General features: G+C 42.8%; 2 protein-coding genes across 3 annotated transcripts in view; both read right to left on the bottom strand.

Moving 5' to 3' along the window:
* Nucleotides 1-2,559: 2,559 nt before the first annotated feature.
* On the bottom strand, nucleotides 2,560-10,582 carry LOC310864828 (uncharacterized protein). 2 transcript variants are annotated; one of them, XM_083773622.1, is made up of 4 exons: nucleotides 10,396-10,582; nucleotides 6,194-6,377; nucleotides 5,297-6,048; nucleotides 2,560-4,907 (listed from the first exon to the last, which is right to left on the bottom strand). In XM_083773622.1, the coding sequence occupies exons 1-3, from the start codon at nucleotides 10,470-10,472 to the stop codon at nucleotides 5,299-5,301; spliced, it is 1,011 nt and encodes a 336-aa protein (XP_083629748.1). In that variant the 5' UTR covers nucleotides 10,473-10,582; the 3' UTR covers nucleotides 2,560-4,907; nucleotides 5,297-5,298. The 2 variants fall into 2 exon arrangements, with proteins under 2 accessions (XP_083629748.1, XP_083629747.1); XM_083773621.1 differs by having other exon boundaries at nucleotides 5,303-6,048.
* Nucleotides 10,583-12,879: 2,297 nt separating this feature from the next.
* The window catches only part of LOC310864933 (serine/threonine-protein phosphatase 5-like), a 28,982-nt gene continuing 19,709 nt past the window's right edge, over nucleotides 12,880-22,152 (bottom strand). Inside the window, exons 7-13 of the mRNA XM_083773783.1 lie at nucleotides 21,717-21,822; nucleotides 20,576-20,718; nucleotides 20,276-20,363; nucleotides 19,765-19,805; nucleotides 18,827-19,005; nucleotides 18,026-18,107; nucleotides 12,880-17,575 (exon numbers count right to left, since the gene is read on the bottom strand). Coding sequence (XP_083629909.1) covers nucleotides 17,513-17,575; nucleotides 18,026-18,107; nucleotides 18,827-19,005; nucleotides 19,765-19,805; nucleotides 20,276-20,363; nucleotides 20,576-20,718; nucleotides 21,717-21,822 — 702 coding nt within the window. The 3' untranslated portion in view covers nucleotides 12,880-17,512. The remainder of the gene's footprint in view (nucleotides 17,576-18,025; nucleotides 18,108-18,826; nucleotides 19,006-19,764; nucleotides 19,806-20,275; nucleotides 20,364-20,575; nucleotides 20,719-21,716; nucleotides 21,823-22,152) is intronic.

The raw sequence follows: 22,152 nt of genomic DNA, 5'->3' as shown, positions 1-22,152 counted from the left end.
TGGCGGCATAACAGATACGCACCACGGACGAACGATGATCAACAGTGTTGCCAGATTTAGCAGAAATAAGCAGCCAGGTCTATGAAAACAACCCCAAAAGAAGCGACTACAGTTTAGCTATAGGTTTACATGTATAGACTAATCCAGATGGGCTAGTCTAGAATCTTTTGGACTTGGAATATGTTTTGAAACATAAAACAAATCTCGTACCGGGGGTTTGAGAACCAGTGCTTTAAAGGGATAGTTCAGATTTTTTTAATTTATAAGCTCTATGAAATACTTGCCATTAATATAGTGGTTGCAACTGTATTAATTGATTGCCCAAATCCTGTGGTGGGAGTTCTGCTCTGGTTTTGGTCAATATTAAGTATTCCGGTCATTTTGTGGGGGGCACTGGGGCGACGCAGTAAAAGTAAATCAATTCACAAATCTGACGACATTTGAATTGTTTACCTATTTCTAAAAATGATTAGCGCAACTTTCGTTCAACTTTCACATTGAACTATTTGTTGGGAGTAGTGATATGGACACAAAAAACATAGTTGTGTGATAGAGGGGTCGAATGAATGAAGGTTGCACAGTTCCATTCACAGTGTTCCATTCACCTCCACCATCTGTTCTCTCCCCACCAGGTAGGATTGCATCCAGCTCACTGATGTGCTATACCAAAACCATTTTTGCTTTTTAAACCAGTATGGAGTGGTTCACAGTGTCAAAAGCCTTTTGGAGTTCCAGCATGACCATGCCGCAGTATTTGCCAGCATCCACCTCTTGTTTGATGTGGTCGCTCAAATATAGGAGGCATGTGTCAGTGAAGTGGGATGTTCTGAAGACAGATTGGAATTTGTACATTAATTATTTTGTGGCAAGATCATTTTCAACCTCTTCATAGACTATTTTTTCCATCACTTTCGAGATGGAGCTTAGAATACAAATAGGGCGGTAGTTGCCGGGGTCTAATTTGCTCCCTTGCTTATGCAGGGGGGGTTACTTTGGCCAGTTTGAAATCTTGGGGGACCTGTCCCTGACACTCCCTGTTTGGTGGAGAGGTTTATTATGTGGGTGATGATTGGAGCTATAGAGATGGCTGAGTCTGAGAATATCCTTGTGGGGTTGAAGGGCACTCAGGCCCCATTTACACTGGCAGCCAAATCCAGCCTGAATCAGATCTGAGCCACATCCATATTGGAATCTCATTAGTTTAAATGAGTCATGTGACATGTTGGAGTCATTTAAACCAATTAGATTTCAATCTCGATGTGGCACAGATCTGAGATTTGTCTGCCAGTGTAAATGGGGCCTCAGTCTTTTAAGTACCTCCTCAGTTGTTACCATGGCCAGTTGACAACGGAACGCTGAGGAAGGCCTACTCGGCCAAAACACGTTCACCGTTTGCTTGATGTTTTGTTTGTAAACCTGGTTTTAAGTTTTTGACCGCAGCCTATAGCTGGTTATTTAGAAGCTTCCAGAGCTCCCGAGGATTGTTTTTGTTTTTCTCTGCTTTATCATTGATAAAGTAACTTTTTGCGCATTTGGTCATGGTACTTCCAATGTTTCTTAGCTTGTTTCGTTGGGTTTTTAGGATGCCCAGTTGGGTTTGGATATCACTGTCGAAGCGCATGGCTATAGCTTGGACTTGCATTTAAGAAGTTCCGAGGATTTTTTGTCTCTGGCTTTCATTGCAGTCAGTATGTCCGAATTCATCCATGGCTCCGAGCAGGTTTGATGGTTCTCAAAGGAGCCATGTTGTTTAGTACCGATGTCAATTTGGTTTTGAAGCCAAGCCATGCTTCTTCGACTACTCATCGGACCAATCCAGATTCTCCAGTTCAAGGCCTCGCTAGAGTAGGTTTTGAGGTCCCTAGATATGACTGTTTTGTGACAGCCGGACAGTTCTAGAAATTAGCAGCAAGTCTAAATAAGCAAAGTACAGACTTTAGAAATAAGACCCTAAAAAGCAACCTGCAACTTAGCCTAAGATTTAGAATCTCGTAGAGAATGTCAGAATCGATAAATACATCTACGAGAGACAGTCTAGGCCTAGGGCACGCTACCCGCAACTATTGATATTGCAAAGTGACTTTACAGAAAAACAACCCCAAAGTAGCTTATAATAAGCAGACATGGCAACACTGATGATCAGCTGTTTGTCGGGTGACGCACACTATATGCGACTGCCGACTGTCACTCATTTCGATAACATTGGGTATTTTTTTTGCCTTGCCTTACCAATTCGCAGGGATGGATTTAAGACTTAACAAATTAAGCTGACCGCAGTGCCTGCAAGGGGTTATATTAGAAAGAGCAGACTTTAGTCACAAACATCACCTCGGAACTGATCGGGAGAAAACAAGCGTTTCAGTGTCGCAGTGGTTCAGGACCATGGACAGCACCACGTTCCACTTTACCCAGACAAAAGCAGTCTGAGGCCTCATTCACACCGTTTCACACGTATCAAACACAACAAAATTACATTCAAACTATTTATATAATTTAAGTGCTGCAGATAGTGTTGAAATATGGCGAAGTGGTTTAATGTCAAGGTCATAGTACATCATAATGTTAGTGCAAAGACACACTTCTCCAACAGAAATGGGCTGTTTGAGTTATACATCAAGCTACCAGTATAACATCAAAACAGAAATAAATAATATGTAAAGCAGTTTAAAAAAATTACTTGACCAGACCTTTTTAATATTCAATACTTCTTTCCAAACATTTTAACCCCCAAAATATATACATAGGCTGACTACGCACATACACAATCGTGTTTACTGGTACACTAGTGCTTGTCTTACAGCAAAGCTAGCAAGGGACAGTAGATAAATAATTTTGAGGGGTCCCCAGATTATTAAAAAAAAATACTTTTTTTTTACTGAAAGTCTGGAAAATGGAAAGTAAGGGTTTACAATAGTAAAATAGAACAGCACACATCCTCCGATCTTGGTGCTGTGCCAAACTGTTAAACTAACAGAAATCATAAAGAAAAGCAAAGGCAAAACACTTTTGGACCAATACCGGTCGAAACGTTGTATGTCCTGCCTGCTGTGATTGTGAATATAACACGTGGAGAATTACAAAAGTGAGTTGCGAGCCTTTGCTTTTCTTTAGGGTTTACATCTGGTTTCAGTATATATTTATGTATTTTCTATTAAAGGTTTTATGACATTCATTTTCATTTATTTTTCTTTTAGGTTTTATGACCTCAATTACACCCAAAAAACCTGAACTTTGAACATTTTCTGTGGTCTGAAGTTTTCTTTGGGTTTTTTTGGGCCTTTTGAGCTACAATGAAAACAGGCAACACAGTGAAACAGTGACATCTGCTGGCAAATCCCATTGACATATATGGGATTTGCAGTAAGTGATGTCACTTACTGCCGGCAAATCAGAGCACCTGTTTGAGCCAGAAAACCCCAGATCACAGAAAATCTACTGAATGTTAAAAGTTCATGTTTTTTGGGTGCAATTGAGATTAGAAAACCTAAAAAAAAACAAGAACAATTCCAAAACCTTTTTTTTTTTATGTCACAATCCCTTTAAGGTTGTTGTAGTGGCCAATTTGAATTTTGAGGGCGGGGTCTCGAGACATGGCCAAAGCATTTTCGGGGGTCCCAAGCTAAAAACTTTGAGAACCCCTGCGCTAGGGGGCAGTAGCTGCCAAATGAGTGGCACAATGACAGACAGGGTAGCAATGCCTTCCTCTATGGGAAGGAGTGCAGCAGTGCAAAACGATATGTAGGCTAGCAGTTATAACTTATAAACTGTCACACATTAAACATAATTTTTACTACCGTATTTCTTCTAAGAGACAAAGGGAAGAAAGAACACAACTAGTTGTTGACTGGGTAGCTCCAGGTCAGTGGTTCTCAACCTTTTCTGGATCAGGGCCCACTTGAACATCAACTGCAAGTGTTTGCAGCCTACTCATCTGATCATTTAACCACATGATTTAAGTGGCTAGATCGGTGGCCGGTGTGCATTTTCAGAGCATGTCATGATCGATCGAGATCTGGCTTTGACCAATGGAACCAATAATATATAAGTTTATATTATTTATATTTATCACATTTCACAAAGAGGGAAAACAAATGCGATGTCTTTTATATACATTTTCTTTACAATATTAATATTATTTTAATCTGTAATATTTAGGGCCTAATTGCAAAATCCCCATGGCCCCAGCACACTGGGTGAGAACCACTGGTTTAACTGATGTATTAAACTAAGTATTAAACTACGCCACATTGTACTGTGAATTAATCTAAACAGGGTTTTTGGGGTCTAGAGACAGAACAAGAGTGTGGCTGTGTCCAAAATCATATACTAACATACCATCTAGCATGGCAAATTAGGAGGGTATACTTTTTACTTGTATAAAAGCTTAGTAGATACGGTACTTGCATGTGAAAACTAAATGCATTAATTTGGTAACTATTACAGCATGTAACAGTGTACACAACAAACCAGAATCCTCCGTCATAAGGTTAAATTCTTAAACAGTCATTTGTTTAAACTGATGTTGTTGGAACGCTATGTGTGGTAACTCTGCTGTCACAAGATGGGGCCTAGCATTCCATGTGGTCTCATTAGTATGTGCGATATCGTTGCTGTATGTCGGGCAGTTAAATGAATGCCCTACTAAGAGTGGCGCACAAAAACAGCCGATCTATGAGGTCATATTTTTAAAGGTTTTAAAAATAATACTTAAAAAGCATACAAACTATATTAGTATGTATTATGTGATTGTGGACACAACCCGTGTGTGCGAGCAGCGGGTGATGGGTTCAGGTCAGATGGGAGGTCGTCGGTGTCAGGTCACACCGCAGCACCCCGTCCCTCCGTCTCCACATCGTTCCCATCTGCATTAGCGCGTGGGCGTACGCCATGGGGCCGGCAGTCTGAGGCTGTGAAAAGGAAGGAGGAGGTTGGGATGAGTTCACAGTTCACACCGTCATGCCTTCAAAATTGGAAAACAACCGAAAGAAAACACACCGGCATGATGTACAACTGCAAAATGTTTTCCCTTAGTACTGTGATAATGACGAATCACATCATCTCAAGTCATGTCATGCTGTTCTTGTGGTAGCTGTGAGGAGAATATATTACAATGTGAAACATATTAGCAACATAAGAAGCAGCAATGCAACTTCCATCACCAAATACTGTGAAGCATCAGTTTAGGTTTAATTTGTGTGTGGCAGTAGAGACAATGACTTGTTTGTTGCTGTGGTGTTTAGATTAAGATTTAGGTTTTTTTCTCCCCCCCTCTCCATCCCCACCCCACCCCACACACCCTCACCAATGTTCCTCCAGTTGGTTTTCCTGCTGCTCAGTACTGCCCTCTACAGGGGTGTCCGGCTCTCCCTCCGTGTCCAGCGTCTCCAAGGTGAGGACCAGTGCAGACGAGGGTTCCGGTGTATGTTTGGACACTATGGGGACCGTGGACACAATGGGCGTGGAGCTCAGGGCAGATGACAGTACCGTCTCTGGGGAGATGGCGCAATGTGGCATGGACAGCGGCGCACAGTGTAAAAAAAGGTTGGGGATCGTCTCATAGTACGTCATGACCTGGACCTGGTCGTGGTCGCTGCAGGGTACAACGGACAGCTCCTCCATGTCTGGGGTGACGTTCTCCACACGCAAAGCGGTCTGAGTGTCCACGGCGTGGCCCGTCAGCGACTCGTTCACCACCAGTTCTCTTTGATGAGCTAGAATGGCAGCGGTGATCCCGCTCAGCAAGTCGTCTTCCTCTTCAGAAGCAGGACATTGTGATACAACAACCACCTCTGCGTTCTCTCCTCTGTCAAGACCAGTTGCATCCTCCACTGTTTGGAGTAAGGTATCCACCGATGTCGGCGGGTGCAGGTCAGTCCTCAGAACGTCAACGGTGTCCTTGATGTCATGTGGTTCCACAGTGCTGCTGCTGCCCAGCGATGCAGTGACAGCCACTGGCTGTGTCCCATTGTCTGCCATGGGTGTCCTTCCTTTAACGTTACATCTGAGCCGCTTGGCTTTCTTCCGACTTTGACTTATGCTCTTCCTTTTCTAGAAATGAGGACAAGCACACATCATATAGTGACTGTGATACAAGACTATATAGCCAAGCTGCCATGTTCATTTTAAACCAATTTTGAATTAATTTAGGGTTGAAATTTCACAACACAGTTCATGTTTCATTCTCCTGTCTTACCACAGGCGCCTTGAACACTGTAGGTACAGCTTCATTCTCAAGGTAGCAGATTCCCTCATGTACTTTGAAGCAAGACGGTGTAAAATGTTCGTGGCAAATGTATTGGTCTTGGGAGGGAGTCCAGTCTTCTCGACCCATGTTTTTCAGCCATTGTTGTAACCGGTCTGGCTCATGTAGAGGGAATCTACAACACAGACAGTGGAGATCACACGCTTGGTTAGAGGGGAAGACAATGACATCAACCATGAACATAGTTTTCAGCAAGTTTAAATAACTGAAATAATGACCAAGAGCATATCATTGATATAAGATAGAAGACACCACCAACTATTGAACACCCTTTACATCTGTGTGTTGGTTAAATAAATATTGAACCAATGGAATGTATTAAAAAGTGCTTCGGCAAAAAACGCCTAACTCCATTGGATCTTCAAACTATCTGCCAAACCAGCTAACTCATAAATCAGTCCTATTGAACAGCCTTTATGTCTGTGTGAAAAGTATTAAAAAGCACTTCGACAAAAACCTCCTAACTCCACTTGAGCTGTATTTCCTGAAATTTGTACATCTTGGAGTAAGGTGGTTTCTTCCAAACAGCAGAGATATTCACATTGTGTTCACATTCACTGTTAAATATTGGACTCTTGTTGGTTGATAATACGAGATACAGCCAACAAATGGACAATACTGTGTGTGGCGATTTCATTGTGTTTCATGAAATGTCTGAGAGTCAATTTGCCCAGAGGCATGCAATTGTGTCTGCAATTTGCAACTAGACCAAGAAAGTTTTCTTCCTGTTCTGTTTTTACTGCTCCTTGTATTGATGATCACTTGTGTAGTAAATGTATGTCTTGATATGTCTTGAATGACAGGACCACAATGGAAATAAGCCCTCAGGGCTTTTTTGGTGTTTTTTGCAAACTGTTAAAGTATTCAATCAATCAATATCTTTTGATGGGGCTGGTGGTCAAATCCTGTCTTGTTTGATGGGGGCTCTGCATTGCCCATGGGCAGACAGATAGCAGTGGGCCCTAGAGGGTATGCGCATGTCTAAAGTGACTGTGACAATTTGGCAAAGTGAGTTTAACATTGTTTAATGCAAGCAGATTTTCTGTTTGAATGTAGTGGCTGTCAAGGCCAGAAAGTATTTTTTTTTACTTGTGGGCGTTCCCGCATAACTTCCAGGTATGATGATGTTGTCAGACGTAGGGATGCAAATTATCGATTCATAGTTAATTGATACGTTTTGGTAAGCTTATCGATCGATAAGCGGCATTTTTTGTAAAAAAAGAAATCTGAATCTTAATTTCCCTCGAGGTCTAACATAAATTTTTCTGATACACAGAAATAATACAAACGGCATATTATATTCCTTAATCAAATATTTATTTGACCATTGACGATACTGGGCCAGGCAATGGCATCTTTGCGTTGGTGCAGAAAGCATTACATTCACAGAAAACAGAGAGAGAGAGAGAGAGAGAGAGAGAGAGAGAGAGAGAGAGAGAGAGAGAGAGAGAGAGAGAGAGAGAGAGAGAGAGAGAGAGAGAGAGAGAGAGAGAGAGAGAGAGAGAGACAGACACACAAAGAGTGAGAGAGGAGGCCCAGGCCGTAGCGTAACGGTCTGGGCACCGGACTGGTGATCCAGTCGCGGTGTGCCGCGGGTTCGACTCCCGGACCCGACACGGCCTTTACCGCATGTCATCCCCCCATCTCTCTCCCGTTTCCTGTCAGCCTACTATCTGTCCCTTACAAAATCAATAAAAGGCGTAAGCCGCAAAAAAATATCTTAAAAAAAAAAAAAAAAGAGTGAGAGAGGAAGAGTGAAATTACATTCCCACTTTCCCAGGTGAATTTTGTAACAATTTGACAACTTTAATATATGCTTATTTTGAAAAACAGCTCAGGCTTTCATGCCATTGACTGAGCAATACAAAATTAATGCATCCGTATAGTGGTGCTTGGTCCCTCATCTCTACCCCAAAACAGTTGATTGGCTATTTACTCATTGTCCACATTTCAACCAATCCGATAACGCAGGGCAGGACGGTGCACTGAGCAGAGAATGGTTGGCACTGGCATCATCATCAAGAGTGTGTGCATTGCATCACTTTATTCAACTACTAGTTGAACCACCAAGTACACCACAAGTAGCCTACAATGGTAACACTTTAAATATTTGTCAAGCTTTGTTGTGAGCTTGTCGATCACACACACACACACACACACACACACACACACACAGTGTTGGGCAAGTTACTTTGAAAGCGTAGCTTGTAAAGCTACAAGTAGCTCACCATGGCAGTAGCTTGATCAAGCTACATAGCTACCCCTGGAGAGATGTAGCTTGTAAAGCTACAGCTACATGGAAAAAGTAGCTCAAAGTAGCTCAGCTACTTTTTATTTTTCAGCGTTAAATTGAGAATGTACATGCGGGAGACCCCCTCCTCCCCTCTGGGAGACCCCCCCACCCTGCTCCCCTCGGGGAGACCCCTCCTCCCCCTGCTCCCCTCTGGGATTCCCCTCCCACCCTGCTCCCCTCTGGGAGACCCCTCCTCCCCCTGCTCCCCTCTGGGAGACCCCCCCACCTTGCTCCCCTCTGGGAGACCCCTCCTCCCCCTGCTCCCCTCTGGGAGACCCCCCCACCCTGCTCCCCTCTGGGAGACCCCCCCACCCTGCTCCCCTCTGGGAGACCCCTCCTCCCCCTGCTCCCCTCTGGGAGACCCCTCCTCCCCCTGCTCCCCTCTGGGAGACCCCCCCCACCCTGCTCCCCTCTGGGAGACCCCCCCACCCTGCTCCCCTCTGGGAGACCCCTCCTCACCCTGCTCCCCTCTGGGAGACCCCTCCTCACCCTGCTCCCCTCTGGGAGACCCCTCCTCACCCTACTCCCCTCTGGGAGACCCCCCCACCCTGCTCCCCTCTGGGAGACCCCTCCTCACCCTGCTCCCCTCTGGGAGACCCCTCCTCCCCTCTGGGAGACCCCCCCACCCTGCTCCCCTCTGGGAGACCCCTCCTCACCCTGCTCCCCTCTGGGAGACCCCCCCACCCTGCTCCCCTCTGGGAGACCCCTCCTCACCCTGCTCCCCTCTGGGAGACCCCCCCACCCTGCTCCCCTCTGGGAGACCCCTCCCAGCCTGCTCCCCTCTGGGAGACCCCTCCTCACCCTGCTCCCCTCTGGGAGACCCCTCCTCACCCTGCTCCCCTCTGGGAGACCCCTCCTCACCCTGCTCCCCTCTGGGAGACCCCTCCTCCCCTCTAGGAGACCCCTGCTCCCCCCTGGGAGACCCCTCCCACCCTGTGATACCAGGGCCAATCAGAGGCCAATTAGAGGCAGCTGTCAAGTGCTGATATGCCCTCAAAGCAATCAGAAAAAGGAACAGTCCTTGATTTTTCAAAGGGGGTTCTAGTACAAGAATTAACACAGCAACCAATGGTCAAAATTAATATATTTCTTTCATGTTATTGCCCAAAATTGTAGCTTGTAACTTGAGTAGCTAAGCTACAAAAAATGACCCAAAAGGTAGCTGAGCTACTTGACGAGGTACACAAATATGAATGTAGCTAAAATACCACAAGCTACAGCAAAATGTAGCTCAGCTACGTAGCTCAGCTACATGTAGCTTAATACTCCCCAACACTGCACACACACACACACACACACACACACACACACACACACACAAACAAAATCGGCTTCCCGAATGTTTGCCTATGCATGGGTGAAAGCAGTTACCAAGGGCATTGAGGCTTAGACCAAGTGGTCTGCCTTTTTAATCCACTGGCGGATAAAGAATGACTAATAGGCCTACCGTGTCAACACACAACCTGGCATATTGAACAGCTACATGAAACCTTATATCCAATGATTCAACAAACTTTAAAGCTATAGGTTAATTACCTTTTTGGGACATTATGTGTGATATTGTTGAGTGCTATAATAAAAATGTAGCATCTGAGATAAACGGAGCAGAAGTAAGTAAAAGTATCGACAATATCGCCGTAAAGTAAAAACAAATAAATACTATTAAGTTGGTCTAGACTACAATACTTGAGTAAATGTGCTTGGTTAGTGTTACATTGCATCTAAACGTAGTGTGTTTCTGACTGTGTGGATCAACACACGTGTCACTGTGTGTTTGTGTGTGTGTGTGTGTGTGTGTGTGTGGCTGTGTGCGTGCGTGCGTGCGTGCGTCCATACTTACTGGTAGAAGCTTTTCCTCTCGTCATCGTCGTTGTTTGTCGAGTCATTCTTACAGTACGACACACAACAATACTTCATCGTCCTGTTGTCACCTTCCTGTCTTTCTACTGTACTCTCGTCTCCTCTCCGAGGTGGAAAGCCTGGTTAAGCGTCTCCAGGCAGCAGGTGGGCGCAGACCATAATATACTCTAGGCGCAGACAGCTTAGCCTTTGCGTGTGTTTGTCGTGTGACGCAAACTACGCGTGACAGTCACGTTTATTGAAATCGTATGGTGCTATTTTTTCCTTGTTTTTTACCTGACACGTTCATTCATCACATGAAAAGTAGGGGTATAGGCCTACTCATGGGCGTAGTTTGAAATTTAAAAATAAATAAATTGTAGGGCGTTTTCTTTTACAATGCCCGGCTAAACTGCGGTGCGCGGTGCACCCCTTGTGGTGCGCAAGCGCCTTCTAGGTATTTTGCCAACGGCTGATTCGGTCTGGTTTATTAACCAGGCTACCTTAGGGGGTGCGCGACATGAAAAGTCTAATGGTGGTAGCACTGGTAGGCCTACTATATGGTTTTATTTTAAATATACCGGTATTAACATATTATGCCAATATATGGCAAGTAATGCAGAATATAGCCTAAGCCTATGCTGCATATATTATGCCATATTCAGGTTCATATGGGCAAAAAGGAAATAGGATATTTCCATGTGGGGGGGGGGGGGGGGTGCATCAGCTAGGTCGGGAGCCGGTAACAGGGGGTGCATGGCCAAAAAGGTTTGGGAACCGCTAGGCCTAACCCCTAAAAATGAGTTATTTAGGTAGTAGGCCGGCCTACTGTACATCAGCACGCACGCACGCACGCACACACACACACACACACACACACACACACACACACACACACACACACACACACACACACACACACACACTTGCTGCCTGCTCCATATAACTTCCAGCACTACGGGGGTTTCATGTTTTTTAACTGACTTGCTGTCATTCTGGAAGTGTCGGCACGCATTCTTTGAAACTGAATATCCCATCCACGCATGCTTCTTGTAATAAAAGGTGGAAAACGAACGTTTGGCAAATGGATATGGACAAATTTAGGCCAAGGAGTGTTTTTCGTGCAAAACTAATGCTTGGAATGGATTCAGAATCACGAAAAACCTAGTTACATAATATGTTACTTAAAGTATATGTGATGAAATATTTTCTTATAGCCTATTGGTTGTCACAAAATCGCGATGTTTCCGGCAGAGCAGACCTCTCATTCTGTGGACCTATAATGACCAAGTGAATAGAAAAAAATCACACCAGTGTGAACCAAGTGATGCAACTCCCATCTATTGGTTCTCTGTATCGTTCCAATTTGTATCATTCCAATTTCTTCTCTGTATCGTTTCAATTTCTTCTCTGTATCGTTTGCGTCCAGCAGGTGGCAGCCATGTCACATACTTCTCTCGTTCCATGCTCACACAGGTGCACACACACACACACACACACACACACACACACACACACACACACACACACACACACACACACACACACACACACACACACACACACACACACACACACACACACACACAAACAGGCACACGGACATTGTAAGCTGGATGTAGAAGTGGTTGCACCACTTAAAAACACAAATAAAATGTATGTCATGACATCACAGGTTCATCACATCCTTAACTGCTTTTGGGCCTGTGGCTCCCCGGCTATATACAGTAGGTCAGGGAGGGGTTTTCAACAGGTGGTCCCTGACCATTCATTTAGCAATGTAGGATTTGTTGATTTCTAAAAATGTTTTGAACGATCAGTCAAAAGGTAGACATCGAAGAGGAAGGACGGGTGGGGAAGGATCAACATATGGAATGTCATAACAGGTCAGCTCCATATGGATATCTAAGGGTTTGAGGTCAGATGTAGAGTTGCTGGCCAGCTTTATGTAGATCTAGAATGATTCAGTCTTCTCCATGTATGACTATCCAGGGTTTGATGAGGTCAGTGTCGTGATCTTCATATATGGAGACGGCCATATGCAGAGTTACCAACCTGCACACATTTTGTGTACCAACCACGCAATTCTAGGGGTATAAACACCTAGAATTGCGTGGTTGGTACACAAAATGTGTGCAGGTTGGTAGCTCTGCATATGGAGTGTGTCACAAGGCGTGACATACTGATGGCTTTACATGGTGGCGTGACGGACTGACGGACAGGTTTTGCAGGTTTTCATAGTAATCTGCGACCTAGTTACAATAAAATAATAGTTGAAGTGGTCAAAATGACAGATGCTTTCCCGGTTTTAATGGGTTGAGTTGAAACATCGTATAATTCCAATAAGGCACATCTGACATTTACTTCAATGTCCTCTACGATTAAAAGATGCCTGCTGCAAGACACAAAGGCTATTATTTGAGTTATAAATCGAGCTACAACTCCACATCAGCACAAGAAATAAAGAATACAAAGCCGTTTCTAAAATCACTGGACTGCATTTTATTTATTCAATATCTTTTTTCCCTCTTCCAAACATGTACACGGAATATTTTAAATGATACAGTATATATATACATACACATTTGTGTATTTTGCTTATCTAAAAAGTTGAGGGCCATGTGCGCTTCAAGAGAGACAGGATTGTTTTTTCTTATTATTATTCTTCTTTTTGGACATCTTGTGTGGTGGTGGTGAAGAAATCCACAAATGGGCCAAGAAGTCACTGGTTGTCAAACATGTACTGGTGGAGACCGGTGTTGCTACCAGTGCTTGTCTTGTCTTTACAGCAAAGCTAGCTGGGGAAATATTTGATTGTGCAGGAGAGGTGGGGAGCTGCCAGATGAGTGGCACTATGAACAGATATGGGGTAGTACTGTAGGAGCTGTGGGCAGACAGCCAATAGGGATGGGACGACATAATAATTACACTTCACGATTGTGGCAAAAAATATTTTGATTAATGATATCTCGATAATCAAAATATACTTAAAACTTTAAATGACCCTTTTGTCAACCATCTGAACACCAAGCATCCCTATTCTGGGGGGTGGGGAACGTTCGGCAAAAATAGCCAATCTAAAAGCACACAGCACGTTGTGAGCTTGTAAATCTGCTATTTCTGGCGAATCGATGTAGAGTGAAATAAGGGCGTACCAAATGCACTCTTTACAGGTCAGTTTTATGAAGCATAGAGGGAGTAAAGTGGTACTAAATTTGCAGCTCAACAAAAGCAAATTCATTCTGCCATACGATTGTTGTAAGCGTTTGGTTTTATAACGATAAATGATAATAAGTTAACAATTATTGTCCCATCCCCTAGCAGCAATACCTTTCTCTATTGAGGAGTGCAGCTGTGCAAAACATTATGTATCAGTTACACGTTTGAAACAGGCTAAACACAGTTAATGGTTGAACAACACTTTCTTGAAGGTCTTGAAGGTTCTGAATACTTTTCTATGTTTGTGGTAGTGGTGGTGGCCTGGGTGAGTACATACATCTTTTGCAATCATGGAAAACAAAACGATTCAACTACATAAACTGTCATACAGGTTTGGGACATTTAACCACTTATTCACCACCATTGAGACCTGCATGAGGCCGATTCTACAAATGCCCTCTAAACCAGTAGTTCTTTCAAGATTTTTTCAAAAAAGTTTTACAGTACAGCACACTTGTACATCTCCAATTTTTTAATAGCAAACGCTAAAATAAAAGAATTGCACGAGGCTTTCCTGGTTTTAATCTTAGTTGACCGGAATCCCAAAGCCCCTGCCCCCTCCTGTGTTCTCACTACAAAAAGGGCCCTATTTTCGCCATGCTATATATACCCCTTATCCCTAAACTATTTACTATTTGAAAACATTTTAAAATTGTTCAACTAGCCGATCTACATCAACACATTGTGAGCTTGTAGATTGTTTATTTGAACTATTCAAAAATGTTTTTCAAAATAGTAAATAAGGCAAAGAAGTAGCTGATCTACAAGCTTACAATGCACTGCATTGTTGAGATCAGCCATTTCCATCAATATTCCCACCAGAATAGAGGGTTCATGTGTTTGATAAAAAAAATTAAATAAATACTGATAAACATGATCCTGCTCCTCTCAACCCCAAGTCAAGATGCTGTGTTACACAGGCCAATACAAGTCTAGATACTGCTTCTTGTAAAAACAGAAGAAAAAAAAGGAACAAATGAAAAAAACTAAACAAAAACAATCAATTCCATTACAGGTCTTTGGTACATAACCAGCTACTTTGTCCCATTTGTCGATTATATTTATAGTCATATATTTAAAAACCAAGCAGCTCCGACGGGGCATATTGTCTGCATCCTTCGTCCAACAGTGCAACTCAAGAACAGGCGAAATAGACCACACGGAAATGGGGATTATTCTTTTTTCAGTTATAACCTCTAAAAACGCTTAATTGTCACATGGCAAAATAGCCGGCCTACAAGCTCTCAATGCCCTGCATCGCAACATCTTGTGCACTTGTATATTGGTTATTTTCACTATTTTTCTTTCTTTTAAATATAATTCTTGCCCATTCCCAAAATAGGGATGCCAGGTTGAAAGTAGTTAACACTGCAGACAAAGGATAAGGGTAATCCTGCAGTACCAATCCTCCGGTAGTTTCAGACTGCATTTCTAGGACCCTAGCGAATGGCCATGTCGACTCCACCAATACATTCTATACATATATATTCTATACATAATACAAAATTAGATTTTAGGAGTTCTCGACTCAACGTCTCATTCACTTCCATCGTCAAGTGCCACGTGTAATTTAGAAATAAATGACCCATCCAAACGGTATGCAAACTCGATGGGTGCAGTCGACAGCGCAGCCATTCCGACACTTGCCGTGGGCTGCCGTCTGTCAGCTACTAGCATAGATAAGGGTCCTGGAAATGACTACTTACGGTCATGAAACTGCAGCCTCTGGTACTGCAGGAACCCAACAAGAGCGAGAGACAAAGGGAATAAAGAAGACATCCAATTCTTGACCGGGTAGATAGTTCTAAAGCCTGCAGCATACTCCACAGAAATGACCGAACCTTTTTTCCAACCTCGGTGGGTCAATATGAACGAAATGACGTCATTGTACAGTGCTTTGGCGACATTCATTTGAGCAGCTCTTGCACCTCCAAGATTTTCTAACTAGTAAAACATCACTGTATAGACATCGACGTGACAGTCCAGAGGATTGTACAAGGTGGTAACAAAATATCTAGCCAATTTGTTTTCTAATGTTTAGTGGTTTATGCATTTATTCCTGCGCAGACTTTGTATCTTGCAGATTCAAAAGTTGTATGGGAAATAACTTTTTATACTCTGCAGCAGTTCCCTGCAGACAGCCTTAAGTCTATTAGCTCAGTTTTCTATCAAGAGCTCGCCAGTCAACAGCAGCCATTTCAGCCGAAGTACGAAAAGTGTATGTATATATTGTATAAACGTATTGTTTCCGTAAGAATTGCGCCATTTTTAGCCGTTTTGGCAGTTATGTGCTATCGCTTTCCATGAAATTCGGCAATATGGTAGAGGGCCGTGAGAATCCCTCAGGAACTGAGACAATTTTATGATTTGCTCGAATGACTTTTTCGGACATCAAAAAAGCGACGGCAAAGAATTTCGTGGCCGTGGTAACCACGCCCCTTGAACTTGCATCTCCATTCATGCGAGTGGTGTCTGTACTCTGGTTACGTGACTACGGTGTTGACAGACAACCTCTTCAGCCAATCAGCATAACAAAAAAAGCTGACGTCATCTCAGTGAACAACACTAGCCCAGAACATGGAACCTGATTGCATATTTCATGCCATGTCGGGGACACATCACAAACCCAAGAACAGCTACAAACCCCATATTGTTTGTTATTTAATGTAGAAAGCCTTTGTTTAATTAATCTATATTTTTCCTATTGTGGAGATGTTTATTGGGACCGAAAGTCGCATTTACTATGAAATCCTGCATCTCACGTCCGTCACACCTCCATATATGGTTGCGTCCATCCGTCACACCTGCATATATGGAGTCGGCCAGCAACTCTTGTTGATCTGACCTCACCAAATCCTGTACACAATTTTTGGGCTTGACCCCGTCTTATAGCTGCTTGCAGCTATATTTATTATTGATTTTATTATTCTGTATGTCTCTGCAAACCCCCAAACACGTGGCAGTATACACACATTTGCACTGAAAGGACCACAACGGAAATAAACACCAATCAATCAACCATGATTTAGATGGTTTTATTTCCGCAATCTGCCAGTAATGTACCATAGGTGTAAATCCCTCTCTGAGGGACTACAAACATAACCAGATGGTAATTAATTCATGGAGAGTGATAGCACATCATTTGTCTCTCTGAGACAAATTATGTCACAGCACAATCTATTCCAAGGGTTCCCAAATGTTTCAGGCTGGGAATCCCCAAAATAATCATTATTTGAACCACGCACCCTCACAAGCACTTGGAATTGTAGGCCTTACATTTAGTTTGACTCAGTTCCACGGATAAACATAGTGAAAATAGCCAAACTCCAAGCTCACAACTGAGGCGCTGTGAGCTGGTAGATCAGCTATTTTCACAATGTTACACACAATATTTGACAATTTGGCCAATGTGGTACTAAAAGTCATTCGATTTTGGAAATGTGCAGATAGATACCCTGTATACACTTATACTGTGTTGGTTTGTTGATGAGTGAGAAAACAATGTTGCACATCAAGCTAATCAAATGGGGACACCGCAACATAATTTGGGGACCCGCTCAGAACTGAGAGTGAAGCCGCAGTGAGTACAGTACGTGAATAAAACCGTTTCATCCTCAGGAGAACTTTGCTCGTTCTGGCAAGAGCTAGGCAAAGCAGAAGAAATAAAGAAGTTTGACATTGTTTGGAGTATTCTGCAGGCTTAAGGGATCTCTTACCATGTCAACTACATCATGGTGTACATGTGAATTGACACCACTGGGGGGGGGGGGGGACAGAACAAGAGCTTGTGTGTGAGTGTGTGTGTGAGCGAGCACTGGAGGGAGTGATGTGCGGATGGGTTCAGGTCAGATGGGAGGTCGTCGTCATGGGAGTCAACAGGCACCGGGTCCCTCTACAGTCTACATCATTCCCATCTGCATTAGCGTGTTGGCATACGCCATGGGCTTGACATTTGGATGAGGCTGTGAAAAGGACAGACACATTTTCACTCCGTGGAAATTTGTTGCCGATGTGGAAGCTTGCATCGACTTTATGAGGTTAAAAACAATCGGAAGATTTAAATCGGCCACCGATCTATCGGAGCACTCCTACTGAACCTAACCTTATTTACCTCAGTAAAACTGTGCCTGAAACCTAACCATATTTCTAAACTTAACCTCAGTAAAACTATGCCCAACCCTAAACGTATTCCTAACCTAAACCTCAGTAGAACCGCTGGGGGCGAGCAGTCCGCCACAGAAACGGGGGTGAAATACTCATTGCCTTACGAGGCACAGCTCTCTAAACATTATGCAAGAACGCACTATAAAACACTATAAACTTTAACGATACTAGTAGGTCGCACATCAAGACTTCGAATAAAAACAAAGACAAAGAGGGTATAGTGCTTTTTATAGTGCTTGGCTACTTACCACAGCAGTGAACTGGTGAAACTCTGGCTTGAGGTCAGATCCCCTGAGGTGAATATAGGCTCCTTTATTTGCCATCTGATCACTGTTGAAACACACAGTATGCCATCATAGTAAAGATTTTGAAATAGAAATGCATCAATAATGACAACAATTACCATAATCATGGCGCAACCTATACGTTGTTTTACCTTTGAAGCCGGATGCTACCTCTGTGTCTCATTAGTTATTGCTGTACATGTAGCAACATCATTATTGTTTTTACATTTTTTTATAAGAATTTGTTAATTTGTTAATAAGAACTTAAGTTCATCAGCCTCAGGTATCAATGGTTTACTTTAAAGCAAAATAAAATATCATGGCTGAAAATGTTTGTATGACCAAGACCTAATGTGCGATTTGTGAAACAGTGTTGAAAGATTTCAGATTGAGGCTTTAGCCATTGCTTTTATATAAAAAATATCCAAGACTATTAACATTTTTATGGAAGATTCTTCTGAACACATTTCATGTTAATGCTCTAATCTTAACCCATTTTAGGGGGGAACCCGTTTAACTAAGCATTATTTGGCTATTGAAAAATAGCAGATCTACAAGCTGGCGAACTACGAGCTTGTAGGTCTGCTATTTTTGAAAAATCGTAAAAATGCGGCACAAATCTTTTAATATATATTCTTTCAGAGCGAACGTTTTTTTTATTTCGACGTCGGGCCTAAATAGGTTAAAATAATAACCGAAAATAGACGATCTGAATTTACTCAGGACTTTAATGCATGCACGAGGAAAAAGCAATAAGACACATACCAGTAGTTGGGCGCTGAGAACACGGTGATGCATTTCCCTGAGTGGGTGACCTCGTAGCCCTCGCCCTTCACCTCGTGGCTGCGCACAATGAAGTCCAGCTTGTTCTGCTCCAGAAAGCGTGCCGTGACGTCCGGACCAAACTGACAGCTCACTCCTCGCTTGCTGACCGACCGCCCATTCTGTGTCCCCACACACACACACACACACAGACACAGACACACAGACACAGACACACAGACAAACACACACGATGATGAACAACTAGAACAGTGGTTCTCAAACCTGTTAACGGACCATTTGGTTCCTAACTATCAAACATTTGGCTTGGGAGACCCCCTGGAACCCCCTCAAGGACCACCGGGAGTTCCAGGACCCTAACTAAAGAGCACTCTGGTAGTAGGGCTAGCCAATATGGAAATCACACATTTGTTTTTAGCCATATGCCATGATATATTGATAATGTGATGATATTGTGCATATGACATGTGTAAAACACTAGTTAAATATCAGTTTTTTACTGCATGAGTTTCAGATTTTTCTCACTGAACCTGAATACCTAAAGCCAAGTAGGACACCTAGTGGCTGACAGCGGTAATGAGGTTATTTAAAGCAGGCTGCACCCAAAGTGAAATAAATAAAGTAAGATATGTGCAATTGCACATGTGCATCCAAAACTTGCTGTATTGATGCCGGTACCATAGGCAAACGATCAAAATAACAATTATTATACATTCTCTAATTGTGTAGACTTATCAAGAGTTAAAGATCTATTTAGGGTCCATTCGGTTACCAACTCTCCATTTAGCTAGGGACCACCTGGATCACCCTCAAGGACCACTGTTGGTTTAGAATAATAAACCTGCAGAAAAAGACTTTTCGGAGCAATGCTGCTGTTGCAGAGATGTTTATTATTCTAAATAAAATGCAAGGGAACTAACCTGAGGCTGCGGGTCTGACCACAGAAGATCACACATGGGACCTGAGGAGGGGAACAGAGGACAAAGTTGAAGGGCGGCCGTTTCTCCTCTGGGGGTTTAGTCACAGTCACACGGTGCACTCAGGTTGCATGGGATAGCAAAAGAAAATATCATGACTCATCTCCTAATCTGTGATTTGTGAAACAGCATGGAAGGAGCCACCCACCCATAGTACTTAGTCTTCGAAAAACACAAGACACAAAATGTAGATTTTTAGGTATTCTGATCCTAAACCCATGTTCTTGCTTTAACCTTTTACTCCTATGAAATATCCGAGACCATCAGGGTTTTGTGGAAGATGCATATGAACATGTATTCTATTGCTAGTTTGACCACTTGAAATATGCTTTCATCTTAAAATAACTGAAAATAGCCAATCTATTTTGGTGCGGGACATGTTTCCAAATGACTGAAATAAGTTGTGGTGAGTGAGACCTTCAATCCATGAGGTTATCATGTCAAGTTACCCTACCAGAGTCTGGAGGCTGTCGGTTCCTCTCTATCTTCCTGAGATCGTCCAATGTGACGCCATCTTCACTGAACAGTCCTCCGTGCATCACCTGCCATTAAAACACAGAAGAGGGGCTTATGTGTCGCTCAATCACACAGGCACAAGCAATTTCATTACATTGGTGTGACATGCTCCACGAAACAATGAACAACTAAATATACAACAAGATAATAAGAATACTGGACCGTAGTGGAAAGAAAGAAGACAAATCAGGTTAAAAAGGGTCAGGAAATGGGTTAAAACACACTAGTGTGTACTGACCAGAACTTTACTGTTGATACACTGTGCGAGAGGGAGCCACTGGAAGACCTCGCTAAACAACTGGAACATCTGGGCTGTGTACTTGGCTTTCACTTCCCCTTCAAACCCATACATCTGGTTCATGTTGTCCGTTTCGTGGTTACCTAGAAGAGGGAGGGGCATTTTGGGGCGCAACAGTTAATCAATCTAATCGATTGAATCAATTATCAAAAAGATATATACATGTATTTTTCCTTTCTTTGAGTAGCCAATTCTTTAATCGATCTAATCGATTGAATCAATTATCAAAAAAATATATACATGTATTTTTCCTTTCTTTGTGTAGCCAATTCTTTAAGCTTTTTCTCCTCTCAATTTAGTCGCATTTAATTCCTTCCCCTGCTTGCCACTGCGGTTTCTCCTCACTGAGGAGCCCCCACCAAGAGGACACGCCTCCGTCCTACTCCTCCCCAGCCCGTAAATGACATGAACACATGACTGAACACAATCTGTCCATCACGACCCCAATGAGTCCTTATTAGCAAAAAGTCCTAATTAGTCCTATCTAATCTGTGATTTGTGAAATACCGCGAAAGGAGCACCACCACACTCTAGCGGCGTGTTTTCATAAACAAGCTAAATAAGTCAAATAATAATGTGTCAGTAGCCATTGGCCAGTTGAAGAAATTGCAGATTGAGGATTTCAAACCTTTGCTTTTATGAAATATGCAAGATCATTAGGGTTTTATGGAAGATTTAACATGTATTCTATCGCTAGTTTCACCACTTCAAATACTATTTAATCTTAAAATAACTAATAACCGAAAATAGGCTGTCTAGAAGCTTACAGTGCGTTGTAAGGTTCTGGATAGACTATTTTCAGTCACACGCTTCCATATAAGTCATGACTGAAATCAGTCGTGGCAACTGAGAACTTTAATCCACGCGACCCTTTCCGGCCTGGTGGAGATAAAGACATATCAGATAACAGACTGACTGATTGCCTGCCTACTTGACCCGAATTTGTTGACTGACATCCTGGGATATATTAGAATTATAATAATATAACTTGTGCCTTGAATGCTGGAATATCTATGCACTACCATAACAGTTTGCAACATATTGGTACACTACAAATGCATTGCACGGTGAGTACACTCACCTCTAAGCAAGAAGAAGCAGTCAGGGTAGAGCAGCTTATAGCCAAAGAGTGTAAGAATGACCTCAACGGAGAAGGAGCCACGATCCACAAAGTCACCATTAAACAGCTGCAGTGCATGGTTGGTTAAGGATTTGGCTGCACCATTTACGGTCAACTGTGGGAACCTTATGTTCAAAACCATTACTTTTCAGGAAATTAGGAAAAAAAGAAAAAGACCTGCGTTCAAATGGAGTTGCGAGACTTCGTCCAAAGCTCTTGTTAATCATTTTAATTAACCCATTCAATTATAATTTATTTTTTAAGCAAACATTATGAACACAATTTTTGTTTCTGGGGATCCCTGGAACAAAATATTTATAAATGGCCTGGGCCGTGGCTCAGCGGTTCAGGCACCTTGGCTGGTAATCCAGTCTAGCAGTGTGCCGCGGGTTCGACT

Source organism: Protomyctophum parallelum (assembly GCF_964188405.1).
Source record: "Protomyctophum parallelum genome assembly, chromosome: 9".
Taxonomy (NCBI): domain Eukaryota; kingdom Metazoa; phylum Chordata; class Actinopteri; order Myctophiformes; family Myctophidae; genus Protomyctophum; species Protomyctophum parallelum.
Note: the sequence above shows the minus strand (reverse complement) of the source record. Positions and strands in the feature narration are given on the sequence as shown.

Bases quoted from the DNA above. Each gene is read 5' to 3' on its own strand.
- LOC310864828 (XM_083773621.1), bottom strand. From the start codon at position 10,472: ATGAAGTATTGTTGTGTGTCGTACTGTAAGAATGACTCGACAAACAAC. The intron at 6,378-10,395 runs GTAAGTATGGAC...TCTGTGTTGTAG, and splicing joins GAGAGGAAAAGCTTCTACCA to ATTCCCTCTACATGAGCCAG. The intron at 6,049-6,193 runs GTAAGACAGGAG...CCTCATTTCTAG, and splicing joins CAGTGTTCAAGGCGCCTGTG to AAAAGGAAGAGCATAAGTCA.